The 23622-nt window shown below is 53.6% G+C and overlaps 1 protein-coding gene across 3 annotated transcripts in view; it reads left to right on the forward strand.

The window, feature by feature from the left end:
• The window catches only part of LOC140399959 (atypical kinase COQ8A, mitochondrial-like), a 142586-nt gene that overhangs the window by 8287 nt on the left and 110677 nt on the right, over positions 1–23622 (forward strand). For 2 of the 3 annotated variants that reach the window (XM_072489453.1, XM_072489452.1), the window contains exons 2-4: positions 4270–4394; positions 5523–5849; positions 15255–15321. In XM_072489453.1, the coding sequence (XP_072345554.1) occupies positions 4281–4394; positions 5523–5849; positions 15255–15321 (508 nt within the window). In that variant the 5' untranslated portion in view covers positions 4270–4280. The remainder of the gene's footprint in view (positions 1–4269; positions 4395–5522; positions 5850–15254; positions 15322–23622) is intronic. The other variant, XM_072489454.1, reaches the window with a different exon arrangement.

A 23622-nucleotide genomic window follows, 5' to 3' on the forward strand; every position in this document is an offset into this window, starting at 1 on the left:
GGCTTTTCACAGTAACTTCATTTGAAGCCTACTTGTGACAATAAGCGATTTTCATTTCATTTCATTTCATTTAGCATGACCAATCCACCTAGCCTGCACATCTTTGGGTGGTGGGGGCGAAACCCACGCAGACACGGGGAGAATATGCAAACTCCACACGGACAGTGACCCAGAGCTGGGATCGAACCTGGGACCTCGGTGCCGTGAGGCAGCAGTGCTAACCACTACGCCACCGTGCTGCCCCGCGTGTGTGTTTATGAGCATGCTTTTTGAGTGTGTGTGTTTTTGAGTATAATGAGGACATGGGAAGTCCACACCAAGTCAAATACAAAACTCTTATTTATAATTATGGTATTTACACTTCCCGGGAGTTTCCTACCTTGTCTCTCCCTGGCTGGTGCCTTACTGCCTGACCATTTATACAATGCTGAATGGAGTTCCTGCGCCCCTCAGCATGGGAGATCGTACCCCGTGTGAACCACGGGGAAGATTATCATTCCCACCCCGTAAGTCCTGTATGGGATATTACATTGATCTGGGTGTGTTTTTCAGTGTTTTTGAGTGTGTCTGTTTTTGAGTTTTTCCGAGTTTGTGTCTGTTTTTGAGTGTGTGCGTGTTTTTGAGTGTGATTTTGAATGCGTGTGTGATATTGAGTGCGTGTGTTTTTGAGTCCCAGTGTTTTTGAGTGTGTGTGTATTTGAGTGCCTGTGTGTGTATTTGAGTGTGTGTGTTTTCGAGTGCATGTGTTTGAGTGCGTGTGTTCTTGAGTGTGTCTGTTTCTGAGTTTGTCCGGGTGTGTGTCTGTTTTTGAGTGCATGCCTGTTTTTGAGTTAGTGTGTGTTTTTGAATGCGTGCATGTTTTTTTTTAAATTTAGGGTACCCAATTCATTTTTATTTTTTTTTCCAATTAAGGGGCAATTTAGCGTGGCCAATCCACCTAACCTGCACATCTTTGGGTTGTGGGGGTGAAACCCACGCAGACACGGGGAGAATGTGCAAACTCAACACAGACAGTGACCCAGAGTCAGGATTGAACCTGGGACCTCGGTGCCATGAGGCCGCAGTGCTAACCCACTGCGCCACCGTGCTGCCCAGAGTGCGAGCGTGTTTTTGAGTGTGTGTGATTTTGAGTGCATGTGTGATTTTGACTGCGTGTGCGTTTTTGAGTGCATGTGTTTTTGAGTGCGTGTGTGTTTGAGTGCGTGCGTGTTTTTGATTGCATGTGTGTGTTTGAGTGCGTGTGTTTGTTTTTGAGTGCGTGTGTGTGTTTCTGAGCATGGGTGCGTTTTTGAGCACGTATGTGTGTTTTTGAGTGCGTCAGTGTGTTTTTGAGTGCGCGTTTGTATTTATGAGTGCGTGTGTGTGTTTCAGAGCATGTGTGTGTTTTTGAGTATGCGTGTGTTTTTGAGTGCGCGTGTGGTGTTTTTGACTGCGTGTGTGTTTTTGAGTGAGTGTGTGTTTTTGAGCCCGTGTGTGTTTCTGAGTGTGGGAGCATTTGTGAGTGCGTGCGTGTGTGTTTTTGAGTGCATGTGTGTTTTTTTGAGTGCGTGTGTGTGTTGTTGAGTGCGTGTGCGTGTGTTTTTGTTTGCATGTGTGTGTTTGTGTATACATATGTGTGTTTGTGAGTGAGTGTGTATTTTGCAGTGTATGTGTGTGTATTTGAGTTTGTGTGTGTTTTTGAGTGCGTGTGTGTGTATTTGAGTGCATGTGTGTTTTTGAGTGCGTGTTTTTTTGATTGCGTGTGTGTGTTTTTGAGTGTGTGTGTGTTTTTGAGTGTATACCTGTGTTTTTGAGTGTGCATATGTGTGCGTGTGTGTATTTAAGCGCGTGTGTGTATTTCTGAGCGCGCTTGTGTGTTTCTGAGAGTGTATGTTTTTGAGTGTGTTTGTGTGTTTTTGAGTGCGTGTGTGTGTTTGAGTACACGTGTGTGTTTCTGAGCATGGGTGCGTTTTTGAACGCATGTGTGTGTTTTTGAGTGCGTCAGTGTGTTTTTGAGTGCGTGTGTTTTTTGAGCACGTGTGTGTTTCTGAGCACGGGTGTATTTTTGAGTGCGTGTGTGTGTTTCTGAGTGCGTCAGTGTGTTTTTGAGTGCGCGTTTGTATTTTTGAATGCGTGTCTGTGTTTCTGAGCATGTGTGTGTTTCTGAGCACGGGTACATTTATGAGTACGTGTGTGTTTTTGAGTGCGTGTGTGGTGTTTTTGAGTGCATGTGTGCGTTTTTGAGTGAGTGTGTGCGTTTTTGAGCCCATGTGTCTTTCTGAGTGTGGGAGCGTTTTTGAGTGTGTGCATGTGTATTTTTGAGTGCATGTGTGTTTCTTTGAGTGTGTGTGTGTGTTTTTGAGCCCATGTGTGTTTCTGAGAGCGGGAGCATTTTTGAGTGCGTGCATGTGTGTTTTTGAGTGTGTATGTGTTTTTTTGAGTGCATGTGTGTGCTGTTGAGTGCATGTGTATGTTTTTGAGCGCGTGTGTGTGTTTTTGAGTGCGTGTGTGTGTTTGAGTACTTGTGTGTGTTTCTGAGCATGGGTGCGTTTTTGAGTACGTGTGTGTATTTTTGAGTGCGCGTGTGGTGTTTTTGAATGCGTGTGCGTGTTTTTGAGTGAGTGTGCGTTTTTGAGTGAGTGTGTTTTTGAGCCCATGTGTGTTTCTGAGTGCGGGAGCGTTTTTGAGTGCATACGTGTGTATTTTTGAGTGCGTGTGTGTTTTTTTGAGTGCATGTGTGTGCTGTTGAGTGCGTGTGCATGTGTTTTTGTTTGCATGTGTGTGTTTTTGTATGCATATGTGTGTTTTTGAGTGCGTGTGTATTTTTGAGTGTGTGTGCATTTGAGTGCGTGTGCTTTTGAGTGCGTGTGTGTATTTGAGTGCGTGAGTGTTTTTGAGTGTTTTTTTGATTGTGTGTGTTTCTGAGTGCGTGTATGTGTTTTTGAGTGTATGTCTGTGTTTTTGAGTGTGTTTGTGTGTGTGTATTTGAGTGTGTGTGTTTTTGAGTGCGTGTGTGTGTTTTTGAGTGCGTGTGTGTGTTTCTGAGTGCATGTTTGTGTTTCTGAGCGCGCGTGTGTGTTTCTGAGAATGTCTGGTTTGGAGCGCGTTTGTGTATTTTTGAGCTTGTGTGCGTGTTTGAGTACTTGTGTGTTTCTGAGCACGGGTGCGTTTTTGAGTGTATGTGTGTGTTTTTGAGTGCGTCAGTGTGTTTTTGAGTGTGTGTTTGTATTTTTGAGTGCTTGTGTATGTTTCTGAGCACATGTGTGTATCTGAGCACGGGTGTGTTTTTGAGTACGCGTGTGTGTTTTTGAGCCCGTGTGTGCGTGTGTGCGTTTATGAGTGAGTGTGTGTGTTTTTGAGCCCGTGTGTGTTTTTGTGTGTGTGTGTATTTGAGTGTGTGTGTGCGTTTGAATGCGTGTGTGTTTCTGAGTGCATTTGTGTGTTTTTGAATGCGTGTGTGTGTGTTTTTTTTAGCTTAATCATTCATAGGCACAGTGGGCTAAACAGCTGGCTTGTAATGCCAGCAGCGCGGGTTCAATTCCCGTACCAGCCTCCCCGAACAGGCGCCGGAATGTGGCGACTAGGGGCTTTTCACAGTAACGTCATTGGAAGCCTACTCGTGACAATAAGCGATTTTCATTTCATTTCAACCTGTCCATGTCCCAGTGTAACCTCCGATGTGCTCTTCTCAATTTACTTACCCCCGTATCTTTGTGCTGTCCGCAGATTCAGCGACTGTGCAGGATTTATCCGGCCTTTGGGATTCACGTTTCCCGGCGGCACTGCACCCCCGGCCTGCGGTTTTCCCGGCGGAGTGGGAGATCCGATTGGGAGACCGGAGGTGCGCAGAACCCCGCCTCTCATAGTCAGTCCCTTCGTTTATACAGGGAGTTGAGGCCCAGGACTGACCCCTGTGATGCACCACTCGAAACATCCTGTCAGCCAGAAAATGGCCCATTTATACTTACTCTCAGTCTCTTTGTGTGCGTCTACCTCCCCCCGCCCCCCCAGTCAGGAGGGGGAAGGGATAGCTTGTGATGTCCAATGGCCCAGGTGCTATCCCAGCATGCAGAGCAGCGGTGAAACCCCTCGATTGGAACTGCACAGCCAGGGGGCGCAGGATATCTCTCGTGATGTTACGAAGGCCGCGTCTCCGTGACGATGCCCGGCCACCCTTCCTCGTCGTTGGTCGGGGTGGGGGAGGCGAGGGAGAGAGAGAGAGAGAGAGGCAGCGGGGCGCGGAGCGTGATGATCTGAGGTCACCCTGTTTGTTTGTTTTTTTCCCCGCAGACGAGGCTCTGATGGCGGCCGCCCTGAGATGGGGCCTCGGTGGGATGAAGGCCCAGATCCTGAGGCGTGGCCTGACCCATAGGCCTGCCTTCTCCGCGCCGAGGAGCCTGGGTAACTTGACACAGGTGAGGGGGAGGTGGGGGGGTCCCCGAGAGTTAGTCTGTGTGTGTTCGGGGGGGGGGGGGGGGGAAAGATCGCTGCACGTTTGCCGTTGCCGGGGTGCGTTTGGGGCTTTTGTTGCGAATTTGGGGGTATTGGTGTTAAGCTGGAGAACATTGATGTGGAGTTTGGCAGGTATTGGTGTGGGATTTGGGGGTATTGGGATAGGTTGGGGGGTGGGCTGGCAAATGTTTTGGGGTATTAGTGTGGATCGGGGATATCAGAGCTACTAGGTGGGTATTATGGCTAGTTAGGGGAGTATCATGGCTAGTTATGGGGTATCATGGTTGGTTAGGGGGTATTATGGTTGGTTAGGGGGACCATGGCTGGTTAGGGGGTATTATGGTTGGTTAGGGGGGTAACATGTCTGGTTGGGGGTATAATGGCTGGTTAGGTGGTATCATGGTTGGTTAGGGGGTATCATGTCTGGTTGGGGGTATTATGCTTGGTTAGGTGGTATTATGGTTGGTTAGGGGGTAATATGGTTGGTTAGGGGGTTTATGGTTGGTTAGGGGGTATTATGCTTGGTTAGGGGGTATTATGCTTGGTTAGGGGGTAATATGGCTGGTTAGGGGGTAATATGGCTGGTTAGGAGGGTATCATGTCTGGTTGGGGGTATTATGGCTGGTTAGGGGGTATCATGGCTAGTTAGGGGGTATTATGTCTGGTTGGGGGGTATTATGGCTAGTTAGGGGGTATTATGCTTGGTTAGGGGGTATTATGGCTGGTTAGGAGGGTATCATGTCTGGTTGGGGGGTATTATGGCTAGTTAGGGGGTATTATACTTGGTTAGGGGGTATTATGCTTGGTTAGGGGGTATTATGCTTGGTTAGGGGGTATTATGGTTGGTTAGGGGGTAATATGGCTGGTTGGGGGGTATTATGGTTGGTTAGGGGGTATTATGGCTGGTTAGGGGGTAATAGGCTGGTTAGGGGGTCTCAGGATGGGTTGGGGGCCATTACTGAGTTTTTGCAGATGATGGTGTGGGCTAAGGGGTATTAGTGTGATTTCGGAGTATCAGGGCAGGTTGGGGGGCGGGTATCGAAGTGGGCATCGGTGTATTGCCAGTAATCTACGATGTTGTCTTTGGACAGAATCAGCGCCGGGATTGGCCGAGGGAATTCGGGAACCAAACCCAGGCCACACCACCTCTGTGCTCCACGCACCATGGGCAGGCGGAGATGCCCTCGCTCGCTGGCGGGTCAGGGGGTTGCCTGGCATCGAGCCGATCCTCACTCCTCAGTGAGGCGTGCTGGACTCATGCTCGACTGATTTCCGGCCTCCGTAATTCCCCGCCCACCATTGGCTCAATCGGCAACAATAACTTCCTTCGCCAAAGCTCCACCGCTGTCCGCACTCTCACTGCCGAAGATTTACAGAGAGCGCGGGACACCAAACTGATCAGGCGGCAACACCAAATTGTAAGTAGACACTGTCCCCATCAAACACTCCCAGGACAGGTACAGCACGGGGTTAGATACAGAGTAAAGCTCCCTCTACACTGTCCCCATCAAACACTCCCAGGACAGGTACAGCACGGGGTTAGATACAGAGTAAAGCTCCCTCTACACTGTCCCCATCAAACACTCCCAGGACAGGTAGAGCACAGGGTTAGATACAGAGTAAAGCTCCCGCTACACTGTCCCCATCAAACACTCCCAGGACAGGTACAGCACGGTGTTAGATACAGAGTAAAGCTCGCTCTACACTGTCCCCATCAAACACTCCCAGCACAGGTACAGCTCGGGGTTAGATACAGAGTAAAGCTCGCTCTACACTGTCCCCATCAAACACTCCCAGGACAGGTAAAGCTCGGGGTTAGATACAGAGTAAAGCTCGCTCTACACTGTCCCCATCAAACACTCCCAGCACAGGTACAGCACGGGGTTAGATACAGAGTAAAGCTCCCTCTACACTATCCACATCAAACACTCCCAGGACAGGTACAGCACGGGGTTAGATACAGAGTCAAGCACCCTCTACACTGTCCCCATCAAACACTCCCAGCACAGGTACAGCTCGGGGTTAGATACAGAGTAAAGCTCGCTCTACACTGTCCCCATCAAACACTCCCAGCACAGGTACAGCACGGGGTTAGATACAGGGTAAAGCTCCCTCTACACTGTCCCCATCAAACACTCCCAGGACAGGTACAGCATGGGGTTAGATACAGAGTAAAGCTCCCTCTACACTGTCCCCATCAAACACTCCCAGGACAGGTACAGCACGGGGTTCGATACAGAGTCAAGCACCCTCTACACTGTCCCCATCAAACACTCCCAGGACAGGTACAGCACGGGGTTAGATACAGAGTAAATCTCCCTCTACACTGTCCCCATCAAACACTCCCAGGACAGGTACAGCACGGGGTTAAATACAGAGTAATGCTCCCTCTACACTGTCCCCATCAAACACTCCCAGGACAGGTACAGCATGGTGTTAGATACAGAGTAAAGCTCCCTCTTCACTGTCCCCATCAAACACTCCCAGGACAGGTACAGCACGGGGTTAGATACAGAGTAAAGCTCCCTCTACTCTGTCCCCATCAAACACTCCCAGGACAGGTACAGCATGGGGTTAGATACAGAGTAAAGCTCCCTCCACACTGTCCCCATCAAACACTCCCAGGACAGGTACAGAACGGGGTTAGATACAGAGTAAAGCTCCCTCTACACTGTCCCCATCAAACACTCCCAGGACAGGTACAGCACGGGGTTAGATACAGATTAAAGCTCCCTCGACATTGTCCCCATCAAACACTCCCAGGACAGGTACAGCACGGGTTTAGATACAGAGTAAAGCTCCCTCTACACTGTCCCCATCAAACACTCACAGGTAGGTACAGCACGGGGTTAGATACAGAGTAAAGCTCGCTCTACACTGTCCCCATCAAACACTCCCAGGACAGGTACAGCACGGGGTTAGATACAGAGTTAAGCTCCCTCTAGACTGTCCACATCAAACACTCCCAGGACAGGTACAGCACGAGGTTAGATCCAGAGTAAAGCTCCGTCTACACTGTCCCCATCAAACACTCACAGGACAGGTACAGCACGGGGTTAGATACAGAGTAAAGCTCCCTCTACACTGTCCCCATCAAACACTCCCAGGACAGGTACAGCACGGGGTTAGATACAGAGTAAAGCTCCCACTACACTGTCCCCATCAAACACTCCCAGGACAGGTACAGCACGAGGTTAGATACAGAGTAAAGCTCCCTCTACACTGTCCCCATCAAACACTCCCAGGACAGATACTGCACGGGGTTAGATACAGAGTAAAGCTTCCTCTACACTGTCCCCATCAAACACTCCCAGGACAGGCACAGCACGGGGTTAGATACAGAGTAAAGCTCCCTCTACACTGTCCCCATCAAACACTCCCTGATAGGTACAACACGGGGTTAGATACAGAGTAAAGCTCCCTCTACACTGTCCCCATCAAACACTCCCAGGACAGGTACAGCACAGGGTTAGATACAGAGTAAAGCTCCCTCTACACTGTCCCCATCAAACACTCCCAGGACAGGTACAGCACAGGTTTAGATACAGAGGAAAGCTCCCTCTGCACTGTCCCCATCAAACACTCCCAGGACAGGTACAGCACGGGGTTAGATACAGAGTAAAGCTCCCTCGACACTATCCCCATCAAACACTCCCAGGATAGGTACAACACGGGGTTAGATACAGAGTAAAGCTCCCTCTACACTGTCCCCATCAAACACTCCCAGGACAGGTACAGCACGGGGTTAGATACAGAGTAAAGCTCCCTCTACACTGTCCCCATCAAACACTCCCAGGACAGGTACAGCACGGAGTTAGATACAGAGTAAATCTCCCTCTACACTGTCCCCATCAAACACTCCCAGGACAGGTACAGCACGGGGTTAGATACAGAGTAAATCTCCCTCTACACTGTCCCCATCAAACACTCCCAGACAGGTACAGCACAGGGTTAGATACAGAGTAAATCTCCCTCTACACTGTCCCCATCAGACACTCACAGGACAGGTACAGCACGGGGTTAGATACAGAGTAAAGCTCCCTCAACATTGTCCCCATCAAACACTCCCAGGACAGGTACAGCAAGGGGTTAAATACAGAGTAAAGCTCCCTCTACACTGTCCCCATCAAACACTCCCAGGACAGGTACAGCACGGGGTTAGATACAGAGTAAAGCTCCCTCTACACTGTCCCCATCAAACACTCCCAGGACAGGTACAGCACTGGGTTAGATACAGAGTTAAGTTCCCTCTAGACTGTCCACATCAAACACTCCCAGGACAGGTACAGCACAAGGTTAGATCCAGAGTAAAGCTCCCTCTACACTCTCCCCATCAAACACTCCCAGGACAGATACAGCACGAGGTTAGATACAGAATAAAGCTCCCTCTGCACTGTCCCCATCAAACACTCCCAGGACAGGTACAGCACGGGGTTAGATACAGAGTAAAGCTCCCTCTACACGGTCCCCATCAAACACTCCCAGGACAGGTACAGCACGGGGTTAGATACAGAGTAAAGCTCCCTCTACACTATCCCCATCAAACACTCCCAGGATAGGTACAACACGGGGTTAGATACAGAGTAAAGCTCCCTCTACACTGTCCCCATCAAACACTCCCAGGACAGGTGCAGCACGGGGTTAGATACAGAGTAAAGCTCTCTCTACACTGTCCCCATCAAACACTCCCAGGACAGGTACAGCACGGGGTTAGATACAGAGTAAAGCTCCCTCATCATTGTCCCCATCAAACACTCCCAGGACAGATACAGCACGGGGTTAGATACAAAGTAAAGCTCCCTCTACACTGTCCCCATCAAACACTCCCAGGACAGATACAGCACGGGGCTAGATACAGAGTAAAGCTCCCTCTACACTGTCCCCATCAAACACTCCCAGGACAGGAACAGCACGGGGCTAGATACAGAGTAAAGCTCCCTCTACAGTGTCCCCATCAAACACTCCCAGGACAGCTCCTGCACGGGGTTAGATACAGAGTAAAGCTCCCTCGACATTGTCCCCATCAAACACTCCCAGGTAGGTACAGCACGGGGTTAGATACAGAGTAAAGCTCCCTCTACACTGTCCCCATCAAACACTCCCAGGACAGGTACAGCACGGGGTTAGATACAGAGTAAAGCTCCATCGACATTGTCACCATCAAACACTCCCAGGACAGGTACAGCACTGGGTTAGATACAGAGTAAAGCTCCCTCTACACTGTCCCCATCAAACACTCCCAGGTAGGTACAGCACGAGGTTAGATCCAGAGTAAAGCTCCCTCTACACTCTCCCCATCAAACACTCCCAGGACAGATACAGCACGAGGTTAGATACAGAGTAAAGCTCCCTCTGCACTGTCCCCATCAAACACTCCCAGGACAGGTACAGCACGGGGTTAGATACAGAGTAAAGCTCCCTCTACACTATCCCCATCAAACACTCCCAGGATAGGTACAACACGGGGTTAGATACAGAGTAAAGCTCCCGCTACACTGTCCCCATCAAACACTCCCAGGACAGGTGCAGCACTGGGTTAGATACAGAGTAAAGCTCCCTCTACACTGTCCCCATCAAACACTCCCAGGACAGGTACAGCACGGGGTTCGATACAGAGTAAAGCTCCCTCGACATTGTCCCCATCAAACACTCCCAGGACAGATACAGCACGGGGTTAGATACAAAGTAAAGCTCCCTCTACAGTGTCCCCATCAAACACTCCCAGGACAGGTCCAGCACGGGGTTAGATACAGAGTAAAGCTCCCTCTACACTGTCCCCATCAAACACTCCCAGGACAGGAACAGCACGGCGTTAGATAAAGAGTAAAGCTCCCTCTACACTGTCCCCATCATACACTCCCAGGACAGGTTCAGCACGGGGTTAGATACAGATTAAAGCTCCCTCGACATTGTCCCCATCAAACACTCCCAGGACAGGTACAGCACGGGGTTAGATACAGAGTAAAGCTCCCTCTACACTGTCCCCATCAAACACTCCCTGGTAGGTACAGCACGGGGTTAGATACAGAGTAAAGCTCCCTCTACACTGTCCCCATCAAACACTCCCAGGACAGGTACAGCACGGGGTTAGATACAGAGTAAAGCTCCCTCTACACTGTCCCCATCAAACACTCCCAGGACAGGTACAGCACGGGGTTAGATAGAGTAAAGCTCCCTCTACACTGTCCCCATCAAACACTCCCAGGTAGGTACAGCACGGGGTTAGATACAGAGTAAAGCTCCCTCTACACTGTCCCCATCAAACACTCCCAGGACAGGTACAGCACGAGGTTAGATCCAGAGTAAAGCTCCCTCTACACTCTCCCCATCAAACACTCCCAGGACAGGTACAGCACGAGGTTAGATACAGAGTAAAGCTCCCTCTGCACTGTCCCCATCAAACACTCCCAGGACAGGTACAGCACGGGGTTAGATACAGAGTAAAGCTCCCTCTACACTATCCCCATCAAACACTCCCAGGATAGGTACAACACGGGGTTAGATACAGAGTAAAGCTCCCGCTACACTGTCCCCATCAAACACTCCCAGGACAGGTGCAGCACTGGGTTAGATACAGAGTAAAGCTCCCTCTACACTGTCCCCATCAAACACTCCCAGGACAGGTACAGCACGGGGTTCGATACAGAGTCAAGCTCCCTCGACATTGTCCCCATCAAACACTCCCAGGACAGATACAGCACGGGGTTAGATACAAAGTAAAGCTCCCTCTACAGTGTCCCCATCAAACACTCCCAGGACAGGTCCAGCACGGGGTTAGATACAGAGTAAAGCTCCCTCTACACTGTCCCCATCAAACACTCCCAGGACAGGAACAGCACGGGGTTAGATAAAGAGTAAAGCTCCCTCTACACTGTCCCCATCACACACTCCCAGGACAGGTTCAGCACAGGGTTAGATACAGATTAAAGCTCCCTCGACATTGTCCCCATCAAACACTCCCAGGACAGGTTCAGCACGGGGTTAGATACAGAGTAAAGCTCCCTCTACACTGTCCCCATCAAACACTCCCAGGTAGGTACAGCACGGGGTTAGATACAGAGTAAAGCTCCCTCTACACTGTCCCCATCAAACACTCCCAGGACAGGTACAGCACGGGGTTAGATACAGAGTAAAGCTCCCTCTACACTGTCCCCATCAAACACTCCCAGGACAGGTACAGCACGGGGTTAGATACAGAGTAAAGCTCCCTCTACACTGTCCCCATCAAACACTCCCAGGTAGGTACAGCACGGGGTTAGATACAGAGTAAAGCTCCCTCTACACTGTCCCCATCAAACACTCCCAGGACAGGTACAGCACGGGGTTAGATACAGAGTTAAGCTCCCTCTCGACTGTCCACATCAAACACTCCCAGGACAGGTACAGCACGAGGTTAGATCCAGAGTAAAGCTCCCTCTACACTGTCCCCATCAAACACTCCCAGGACAGATACAGCACGAGGTTAGATACAGAGTAAGGCTCCCTCTGCACTGTCCCCATCAAACACTCCCAGGACAGGTACAGCACGGGGTTAGATACAGAGTAAAGCTCCCTCTACACTATCCCCATCAAACACTCCCAGGATAGGTACAACACGGGGTTCGATCCAGAGTAAAGCTCCCTCTACACTGTCCCCATCAAACACTCCCAGACAGGTACAGCACAGGGTTAGATACAGAGTAATGCTCCCTCTACACTGTCCCCATCAGACACTCACAGGACAGGTACAGCACGGGGTTAGATACAGAGTAAAGATCCCTCTACACTGTCCCCCATCAAACACTCCCAGGGCAGGTACAGCACGGGGTTAGATACAGAGTAAAGCTCCCTCAACATTGTCCCCATCAAACACTCCCAGGACAGTGACAGCACGGGGTTAAATACAGAGTAAAGCTCCCTCTACACTGTCCCCATCAAACACTCCCAGGACAGGTACAGCACGGGGTTAGATACAGAGTAAAGCTCCCTCAACACTGTCCCCATCAAACACTCCCAGGATAGGTGCAGCACGGGGTTAGATACAGAGTAAAGCTCCCTTTACACTGTCCCCATCAGACACTCACAGGACAGGCACAGCATGGGGTTAGATACAGAGTAAAGATCCCTCTACACTGTCCCCCATCAAACACTCCCAGGACAGGTACAGCACGGGGTTAGATACAGAGTAAAGCTCCCTCGACACTGTCCCCATCAAACACTCCCAGGACAGGGACAGCACGGGGTTAGATACAGAGTAAAGCTCCCTCGACACTGTCCCCATCAAACACTCCCAGGACAGGTACAGCACGGGGTTAGATACAGAGTAAAGCTCCCTCTACACTGTCCCCACCAAACACTCCCAGGACAGGTACAGCACGGGGTTAGATACAGAGTAAAGATCCCTCTACACTGTCCCCCATCAAACACTCCCAGGACAGGTACAGCACGGGGTTAGATACAGAGTAAAGATCCCTCTACACTGTCCCCCATCAAACACTCCCAGGACAGGTACAGCACGGGGTTAGATACAGAGTAAAGCTCCCTCTACACTGTCTCCATCAAACACTCCCAGGACAGGTACAGCACGGGGTTAGATACAGAGTAAAGCTCCCTCTACACTGTCCCCATCAAACACTCCCAGGACAGGTACAGCACGGGGTTAGACACAGAGTAAAGCTCCCTCTACACTGTCCCCATCATACACTCACAGGACAGGTACAGCACGGGGTTAGATACAGAGTAAAGATCCCTCTACACTGTCCCCATCAAACACTCCCAGGACAGGTACAGCACGGGGTTAGATACAGAGTAAAGCTCCCACTACACTGTCCCCATCAAACACTCCCAGGACAGGTACAGCACAAGGTTAGATACAGAGTAAAGCTCCCCTACACTGTCCCCATCAAACACTCCCAGGACAGATACTGCACGGGGTTAGATACAGAGTAAAGCTTCCTCTACACTGTCCCCATCAAACACTCCCAGGACAGGCACAGCACGGGGTTAGATACAGAGTAAAGCTCCCTCTACACTGTCCCCATCAAACACTCCCTGATAGGTACAACACGGGGTTAGATACAGAGTAAAGCTCCCTCTACACTGTCCCCATCAAACACTCCCAGGACAGGTACAGCACAGGGTTAGATACAGAGTAAAGCTCCCTCTACACTGTCCCAATCAAACACTCGCAGGACAGGTACAGCACGGAGTTAGATATAGACTAAAGCTCCCTCTACACTGTCCCCATCAAACACTCCCAGACAGGAACAGCACGGGGTTAGATACAGAGTAAAGCACCCTCTACACTGTCCCCATCAGACACTCACAGGACAGGTACAGCACGGGGTTAGATACAGAGTAAAGATCCCTCTACACTGTCCCCCATCAAACACTCCCAGGACAGGTACAGCACGGGGTTAGATACAGAGTAAAGCTCCCTCGACATTGTCCCCATCAAACACTCCCAGGACAGATACAGCACGGGGTTAGATACAAAGTAAAGCTCCCTCTACAGTGTCCCCATCAAACAATCCCAGGACAGGTCCAGCACGGGGTTAGATACAGAGTAAAGCTCCCTCTACACTGTCCCCATCAAACACTCCCAGGACAGGTACAGCACGGGGTTAGATACAGAGTAAAGCTCCCTCGACATTTTCCCCATCAAACACTCCCAGGACAGGTGCAGCACGGGGTTAGATACAGAGTAAAGCTCCCTCTACACTGTCCCCATCAAACACTCCCAGGACAGGTACAGCACGGAGTTAGATACAGAGTAAAGCTCCCTCTACACTGTCCCCATCAAACACTCCCAGGACAGGAACAGCACGGGGTTAGATACAGAGTAAAGCTCCCTCTACACTGTCCCCATCATACACTCCCAGGACAGGTTCAGCACGGGGTTAGATACAGATTAAAGCTCCCTCGACATTGTCCCCATCAAACACTCCCAGGACAGGTACAGCACGGGGTTAGATACAGAGTCAAGCTCCCTCTACACTGTCCCCATCAAACACTCCCAGGTAGGTACAGCACGGGGTTAGATACAGAGTAAAGCTCCCTCTACACTGTCCCCATCAAACACTCCCAGGACAGGTACAGCACGGGGTTAGATACAGAGTTACGCTCCCTCTAGACTGTCCACATCAAACACTCCCAGGACAGGTACAGCACGAGGTTAGATACAGAGTAAAGCTCCCTCTACACTGTCCCCATCAAACACTCCCAGGACAGATACAGCACGGGGTTAGATACAGAGTAAAGCTCCCTCTGCACTGTCCCCATCAAACACTCCCAGGACAGGTACAGCACGTGGTTAGATACAGAGTAAATCTCCCTCTACACTGTCCCCATCAAACACTCCCAGGACAGGTACAGCACGGGGTTAGATACAGAGTAAAGATCCCTCTACACTGTACCCCATCAAACACTCCCAGGGCAGGTACAGCACGGGGTTAGATACAGAGTAAAGCTCCCTCAACATTGTCCCCATCAAACACTCCCAGGACAGGTACAGCACGGGGTTAGATACAGAGTAAAGCTCCCTCTACACTGTCCCCATCAAACACTCCCAGGACAGGTACAGCACGGGGTTAGATACAGAGTAAAGCTCTCTCGACACTGTCCCCATCAAACACTCCCAGGACAGGTACAGCACGGGGTTAGATACAGAGTAAAGCTCCCTCTACACTGTCCCCCATCAAACACTCCCAGGACAGGTACAGCACGGGGTTAAATGCGGTAATGGGCGATGAGGATTTTAGCAGAGGGTCTGGGGTGTTATGGGGGTTGGGGGGATGGATAAGGAGCCGGATTCCGTGTCTAAACCTGATGAGATTGTGTTGCAGCTCAGTGAGAAGGCACGGGAACTCAAAGTACCCACGACCCGTCTGGAGAGAGTGGCCAACTTTGGAGGTAAGCTGGCGACTGGCGATTGGATGGGGTTATTGGATGGGGTTGCCCAGCTCCCTGTGATAAAGTAGAATCCGGGGGGGGTGGGAGGGTCCCACGCTGCCGTCCTTTGAGGACACGAGGGGGTGGCCTCGTCGATGTCTGCTCCCGTCTCTCCGGGACAGAGCGGCCTCGAATCGTTAACTCTGCTCCCGTCTCCCCGGGACAGAGCGGATTCGAATCGTTTACTCTGCTCCCGTCTCCCCGGGACAGAGCGGCCTCGAATCGTTAACTCTGCTCCCGTCTCTCCGGGACAGAGCGGATTCGAATCGTTAACTCTGCTCCCGTCTCCCCGGGACAGAGCGGACTCGAATCGTTAACTCTGCTCCCGTCTCTCCGGGACAGAGCGGACTCGAATAGTTAACTCTGCTCCCGTCTCTCCGGGACAGAGCGGATTCGAATCGTTAACTCTGCTCCCGTCTCCCCGGGACAGAGCGGACTCGAATCGTTAACTGTGCTCCCGTCTCTCCGGGACAGAGCGACCTCGAATCGTTAACTGTGCTCCCGTCTCTCCGGGACAGAGCGGCCTCGAATCGTTAACTCTGCTCCCGTCTCTCCGGGACAGAGCGGACTCGAATCGTTAACTCTGCTCCCGTCTCTCCGGGACAGAGCGGACTCGAATCGTTAACTCTGCTCCCGTCTCTCCGGGACAGAGCGGCCTCGAATCGTTAACTCTGCTCCCGTCTCTCCGGGACAGAGCGGCCTCGAATCGTTAACTCTGCTCCCGTCTCTCCGGGACAGAGCGGACTCGAATCGTTAACTCTGCTCCCGTCTCTCCGGGACCGAGCGGACTCGAATCGTTAACTCTGCTCCCGTCTCTCCGGGACAGAGCGACCTCGAATCGTTAACTCTGCTCCCGTCTCTCCGGGACAGAGCGACCTCGAATCGTTAACTCTGCTCCCGTCTCTCCGGGACAGAGCGGCCTCGAATCGTTAACTCGGCTCCCGTCTCTCCGGGACAGAGCGGACTCGAATCGTTAACTCTGCTCCCGTCTCCCCGGGACAGAGCGGTCTCGAATCGTTAACTCTGCTCCCGTCTCTCCGGGACAGAGCGGACTCGAATCGTTAACTCTGCTCCCGTCTCTCCGGGACAGAGCGACCTCGAATCGTTAACTCTGCTCCCGTCTCTCCGGGACAGAGCGACCTCGAATCGTTAACTCTGCTCCCGTCTCTCCGGGACAGAGCCGACTCGAATCGTTAACTCTGCTCCCGTCTCTCCGGGACAGAGCGGACTCGAATCGTTAACTCTGCTCCCGTCTCTCCGGGACAGAGCGACCTCGAATCGTTAACTCTGCTCCCGTCTCTCCGGGACAGAGCGGACTCGAATCGTTAACTCTGCTCCCGTCTCTCCGGGACAGAGCGGATTCGAATCGTTAACTCTGCTCCCGTCTCTCCGGGACAGAGCGGCCTCGAATCGTTAACTCTGCTCCCGTCTCCCCGGGACAGAGCGGATTCGAATCGTTAACTCTGCTCCCGTCTCTCCGGGACAGAGCGGACTCGAATCGTTAACTCTGCTCCCGTCTCTCCGGGACAGAGCGGACTCGAATCGTTAACTGTGCTCCCGTCTCTCCGGGACAGAGCGGACTCGAATCGTTAACTCTGCTCCCGTCTCTCCGGGACGGAGCGGATTCGAATCGTTAACTCTGCTCCCGTCTCTCCGGGACAGAGCGGACTCGAATCGTTAACTCTGCTCCTGTCTCTCCGGGACAGAGCGGACTCGAATCGTTAACTCTGCTCCCGTCTCTCCGGGACAGAGCGACCTCGAATCGTTAACTCTGCTCCCGTCTCCCCGGGACATAGCGGACTCGAATCGTTAACTCTGCTCCCGTCTCTCCGGGACAGAGCGACCTCGAATCGTTAACTCTGCTCCCGTCTCTCCGGGACAGAGCGGATTCGAATCGTTAACTCTGCTCCCGTCTCTCCGGGACAGAGCGGACTCGAATCGTTAACTCTGCTCCTGTCTCTCCGGGACAGAGCGGACTCGAATCGTTAACTCTGCTCCCGTCTCTCCGGGACAGAGCGACCTCGAATCGTTAACTCTGCTCCCGTCTCCCCGGGACAGAGCGGACTCGAATCGTTAACTCTGCTCCCGTCTCTCCGGGACATAGCGACCTCGAATCGTTAACTCTGCTCCCGTCTCTCCGGGACAGAGCGGCCTCGAATCATTAACTCTGCTCCCGTCTCTCCGGGACAGAGCGGACTCGAATCGTTAACTCTGCTCCCGTCTCTCCGGGACAGAGCGGACTCGAATCGTTAACTCTGCTCCCGTCTCTCCGGGACAGAGCGACCTCGAATCGTTAACTCTGCTCCCGTCTCTCCGGGACAGAGCGGCCTCGAATCGTTAACTCTGCTCCCGTCTCCCAGGGACAGAGCGGCCTCGAATCATTAACTCTGCTCCCGTCTCTCCGGGACAGAGCGGCCTCGAATCGTTAACTCTGCTCCCGTCTCTCCGGGACAGAGCGGCCTCGAATCGTTAACTCTGCTCCCGTCTCTCCGGGACAGAGCGGACTCGAATCGTTAACTCTGCTCCCGTCTCTCCGGGACAGAGCGGACTCGAATCGTTAACTCTGCTCCCGTCTCTCCGGGACAGAGCGACCTCGAATCGTTAACTCTGCTCCCGTCTCTCCGGGACAGAGCGGACTCGAATCGTTAACTCTGCTCCCGTCTCTCCGGGACAGAGCGGACTCGAATCGTTAACTCTGCTCCCGTCTCTCCGGGACAGAGCGGACTCGAATCGTTAACTCTGCTCCCGTCTCTCCGGGACAGAGCGGCCTCGAATCGTTAACTCTGCTCCCGTCTCTCAGGGACAGAGCGGACTCGAATCGTTAACTCTGCTCCCGTCTCCCCGGGACAGAGCGGACTCGAATCGTTAACTCTGCTCCCGTCTCTCCGGGACAGAGCGGACTCGAATCGTTAACTCTGCTCCCGTCTCTCCGGGACAGAGCGGCCTCGAATCGTTAACTCTGCTCCCGTCTCTCCGGGACAGAGCGGACTCGAATCGTTAACTCTGCTCCCGTCTCTCCGGGACAGAGCGACCTCGAATCGTTAACTCGGCTCCCGTCTCTCCGGGACAGAGCGGCCTCGAAATGTTAACTCTGCTCCCGTCTCTCCGGGACAGAGCGCCCTCGAATCATTAACTCTGCTCCCGTCTCTCCGGGACAGAGCGACCTCGAATCGTTAACTCTGCTCCTGTCTCTCCGGGACAGAGCGGACTCGAATCGTTAACTCTGCTCCCGTCTCTCCGGGACAGAGCGGACTCGAATCGTTAACTGTGCTCCCGTCTCTCCGGGACAGAGCGGACTCGAATCGTTAACTCTGCTCCCGTCTCTCCGGGACAGAGCGGACTCGAATCGTTAACTCTGCTCCCGTCTCTCCGGGACAGAGCGACCTCGAATCGTTAACTCTGCTCCTGTCTCTCCGGGACAGAGCGGACTCGAATCGTTAACTCTGCTCCCGTCTCTCCGGGACAGAGCGGACTCGAATCGTTAACTCTGCTCCCGTCTCTCCGGGACAGAGCGGACTCGAATCGTTAACTCTGCTCCCGTCTCTCCGGGACAGAGCGGACTCGAATCATTAACTCTGCTCCCGTCTCTCCGGGACAGAGCGGACTCGAATCGTTAACTCTGCTCCCGTCTCTCCGGGACAGAGCGACCTCGAATCGTTAACTCTGCTCCCGTCTCTCCGGGACAGAGCGGCCTCGAATCGTTAACTCTGCTCCCGTCTCTCCGGGACAGAGCGCACTCGAATCGTTAACTCTGCTCCTGTCTCTCCGGGACAGAGCGGCCTCGAATCGTTAACTCTGCTCCCGTCTCTCCGGGACAGAGCGGACTCGAATCGTTAAATCTGCTCCCGTCTCCCCGGGACAGAGCGGACTCGAATCGTTAACTCTGCTCCCGTCTCCCCGGGACAGAGCGCCCTCGAATCGTTAACTCTGCTCCCGTCTCTCCGGGACAGAGCGGACTCGAATCGTTAACTCTGCTCCCGTCTCTCCGGGACAGAGCGGCCTCGAATCGTTAACTCTGCTCCCGTCTCTCCGGGACAGAGCGGACTCGAATCGTTAACTCTGCTCCCGTCTCCCCGGGACAGAGCGGACTCGAATCGTTAACTCTGCTCCCGTCTCTCCGGGACAGAGCGGACTCGAATCGTTAACTCTGCTCCCGTCTCTCCGGGACAGAGCGGACTCGAATCGTTAACTCTGCTCCCGTCTCTCCGGGACAGAGCGACCTCGAATCGTTAACTCTGCTCCCGTCTCTCCGGGACAGAGCGGACTCGAATCGTTAACTCTGCTCCCGTCTCTCCGGGACAGAGCGGCCTCGAATCGTTAACTCTGCTCCCGTCTCTCCGGGACAGAGCGACCTCGAATCGTTAACTCTGCTCCCGTCTCTCCGGGACAGAGCGGCCTCGAATCGTTAACTCGGCTCCCGTCTCTCCGGGACAGAGCGGACTCGAATCGTTAACTCTGCTCCCGTCTCCCCGGGACAGAGCGGTCTCGAATCGTTAACTCTGCTCCCGTCTCTCCGGGACAGAGCGGACTCGAATCGTTAACTCTGCTCCCGTCTCTCCGGGACAGAGCGACCTCGAATCGTTAACTCTGCTCCCGTCTCTCCGGGACAGAGCGACCTCGAATCGTTAACTCTGCTCCCGTCTCTCCGGGACAGAGCCGACTCGAATCGTTAACTCTGCTCCCGTCTCTCCGGGACAGAGCGGACTCGAATCGTTAACTCTGCTCCCGTCTCTCCGGGACAGAGCGGACTCGAATCGTTAACTCTGCTCCCGTCTCTCCGGGACAGAGCGGCCTCGAATCGTTAACTCTGCTCCCGTCTCTCCGGGACAGAGTGGACTCGAATCGTTAACTCTGCTCCCGTCTCTCCGGGACAGAGCGGATTCGAATCGTTAACTCTGCTCCCGTCTCTCCGGGGCAGAGCGGACTCGAATCGTTAACTCTGCTCCCGTCTCTCCGGGACAGAGCGGACTCGAATCGTTAACTCTGCTCCCGTCTCCCCGGGACAGAGCGGACTCGAATCGTTAACTCTGCTCCCGTCTCCCCGGGACAGAGCGGACTCGAATCGTTAACTCTGCTCCCGTCTCTCCGGGACAGAGCGACCTCGAATCGTTAACTCTGCTCCCGTCTCTCCGGGACAGAGCGGACTCGAATCGTTAACTCTGCTCCCGTCTCTCCGGGACAGAGCGGACTCGAATCGTTAACTCTGCTCCCGTCTCTCCGGGACAGAGCGGCCTCGAATCGTTTACTCTGCTCCTGTCTCTCCGGGACAGAGCGACCTCGAATCGTTAACTCTGCTCCCGTTTCTCCGGGACAGAGCGGCCTCGAATCGTTAACTCTGCTCCCGTCTCTCCGGGACAGAGCGGACTCGAATCGTTAACTCTGCTCCCGTCTATCCGGGACAGAGCGGATTCGAATCGTTAACTCTGCTCCCGTCTCTCCGGGACAGAGCGGACTCGAATCGTTAACTCTGCTCCCGTCTCTCCGGGACAGAGCCGACTCGAATCGTTAACTCTGCTCCCGTCTCTCCGGGACAGAGCGACCTCGAATCGTTAACTCTGCTCCCGTCTCTCCGGGACAGAGCGGACTCGAATCGTTAACTCTGCTCCCGTCTCCCCGGGACAGAGCGGCCTCGAATCGTTAACTCTGCTCCCGTCTCCCAGGGACAGAGCGACCTCGAATCGTTAACTCTGCTCCCGTCTCCCCGGGACAGAGCGGACTCGAATCGTTAACTCTGCTCCCGTCTCTCCGGGACAGAGCGGATTCGAATCGTTAACTCTGCTCCCGTCTCTCCGGGACAGAGCGGCCTCGAATCGTTAACTCTGCTCCCGTCTCCCCGGGACAGAGCGGACTCGAATCGTTAACTCTGCTCCCGTCTCTCCGGGACAGAGCGGACTCGAATCGTTAACTCTGCTCCCGTCTCTCCGGGACAGAGCGACCTCGAATCGTTAACTCTGCTCCCGTCTCTCCGGGACAGAGCGGACTCGAATCGTTAACTCTGCTCCCGTCTCTCCGGGACAGAGCGGATTCGAATCGTTAACTCTGCTCCCGTCTCTCCGGGACAGAGCGGCCTCGAATCGTTAACTCTGCTCCCGTCTCCCCGGGACAGAGCGGATTCGAATCGTTAACTCTGCTCCCGTCTCTCCGGGACAGAGCGGACTCGAATCGTTAACTCTGCTCCCGTCTCTCCGGGACAGAGCGGACTCGAATCGTTAACTGTGCTCCCGTCTCTCCGGGACAGAGCGGACTCGAATCGTTAACTCTGCTCCCGTCTCTCCGGGACGGAGCGGATTCGAATCGTTAACTCTGCTCCCGTCTCTCCGGGACAGAGCGGACTCGAATCGTTAACTCTGCTCCTGTCTCTCCGGGACAGAGCGGACTCGAATCGTTAACTCTGCTCCCGTCTCTCCGGGACAGAGCGACCTCGAATCGTTAACTCTGCTCCCGTCTCCCCGGGACATAGCGGACTCGAATCGTTAACTCTGCTCCCGTCTCTCCGGGACAGAGCGACCTCGAATCGTTAACTCTGCTCCCGTCTCTCCGGGACAGAGCGGATTCGAATCGTTAACTCTGCTCCCGTCTCTCCGGGACAGAGCGGACTCGAATCGTTAACTCTGCTCCTGTCTCTCCGGGACAGAGCGGACTCGAATCGTTAACTCTGCTCCCGTCTCTCCGGGACAGAGCGACCTCGAATCGTTAACTCTGCTCCCGTCTCCCCGGGACAGAGCGGACTCGAATCGTTAACTCTGCTCCCGTCTCTCCGGGACATAGCGACCTCGAATCGTTAACTCTGCTCCCGTCTCTCCGGGACAGAGCGGCCTCGAATCGTTAACTCTGCTCCCGTCTCTCCGGGACAGAGCGGACTCGAATCGTTAACTCTGCTCCCGTCTCTCCGGGACAGAGCGGACTCGAATCGTTAACTCTGCTCCCGTCTCTCCGGGACAGAGCGACCTCGAATCGTTAACTCTGCTCCCGTCTCTCCGGGACAGAGCGGCCTCGAATCGTTAACTCTGCTCCCGTCTCCCAGGGACAGAGCGGCCTCGAATCGTTAACTCTGCTCCCGTCTCTCCGGGACAGAGCGGCCTCGAATCGTTAACTCTGCTCCCGTCTCTCCGGGACAGAGCGGCCTCGAATCGTTAACTCTGCTCCCGTCTCTCCGGGACAGAGCGGACTCGAATCGTTAACTCTGCTCCCGTCTCTCCGGGACAGAGCGGACTCGAATCGTTAACTCTGCTCCCGTCTCTCCGGGACAGAGCGACCTCGAATCGTTAACTCTGCTCCCGTCTCTCCGGGACAGAGCGGACTCGAATCGTTAACTCTGCTCCCGTCTCTCCGGGACAGAGCGGACTCGAATCGTTAACTCTGCTCCCGTCTCTCCGGGACAGAGCGGACTCGAATCGTTAACTCTGCTCCCGTCTCTCCGGGACAGAGCGGACTCGAATCGTTAACTCTGCTCCCGTCTCTCAGGGACAGAGCGGACTCGAATCGTTAACTCTGCTCCCGTCTCCCCGGGACAGAGCGGACTCGAATCGTTAACTCTGCTCCCGTCTCTCCGGGACAGAGCGACCTCGAATCGTTAACTCTGCTCCCGTCTCTCCGGGACAGAGCGGCCTCGAATCGTTAACTCTGCTCCCGTCTCCCCGGGACAGAGCGGCCTCGAATCGTTAACTCTGCTCCCGTCTCTCCGGGACAGAGCGGCCTCGAATCGTTAACTCTGCTCCCGTCTCCCAGGGACAGAGCGGCCTCGAATCGTTAACTCTGCTCCCGTCTCTCCGGGACAGAGCGGCCTCGAATCGTTAACTCTGCTCCCGTCTCTCCGGGACAGAGCGGCCTCGAATCGTTAACTCTGCTCCCGTCTCTCCGGGACAGAGCGGACTCGAATCGTTAACTCTGCTCCCGTCTCTCCGGGACAGAGCGGACTCGAATCGTTAACTCTGCTCCCGTCTCTCCGGGACAGAGCGACCTCGAATCGTTAACTCTGCTCCCGTCTCTCCGGGACAGAGCGGACTCGAATCGTTAACTCTGCTCCCGTCTCTCCGGGACAGAGCGGACTCGAATCGTTAACTCTGCTCCCGTCTCTCCGGGACAGAGCGGACTCGAATCGTTAACTCTGCTCCCGTCTCTCCGGGACAGAGCGGACTCGAATCGTTAACTCTGCTCCCGTCTCTCAGGGACAGAGCGGACTCGAATCGTTAACTCTGCTCCCGTCTCCCCGGGACAGAGCGGACTCGAATCGTTAACTCTGCTCCCGTCTCTCCGGGACAG

The sequence above is a fragment of the Scyliorhinus torazame genome, chromosome 24 (assembly GCF_047496885.1).
Source record: "Scyliorhinus torazame isolate Kashiwa2021f chromosome 24, sScyTor2.1, whole genome shotgun sequence".
Classification (NCBI taxonomy): Eukaryota; Metazoa; Chordata; class Chondrichthyes; order Carcharhiniformes; family Scyliorhinidae; genus Scyliorhinus; species Scyliorhinus torazame.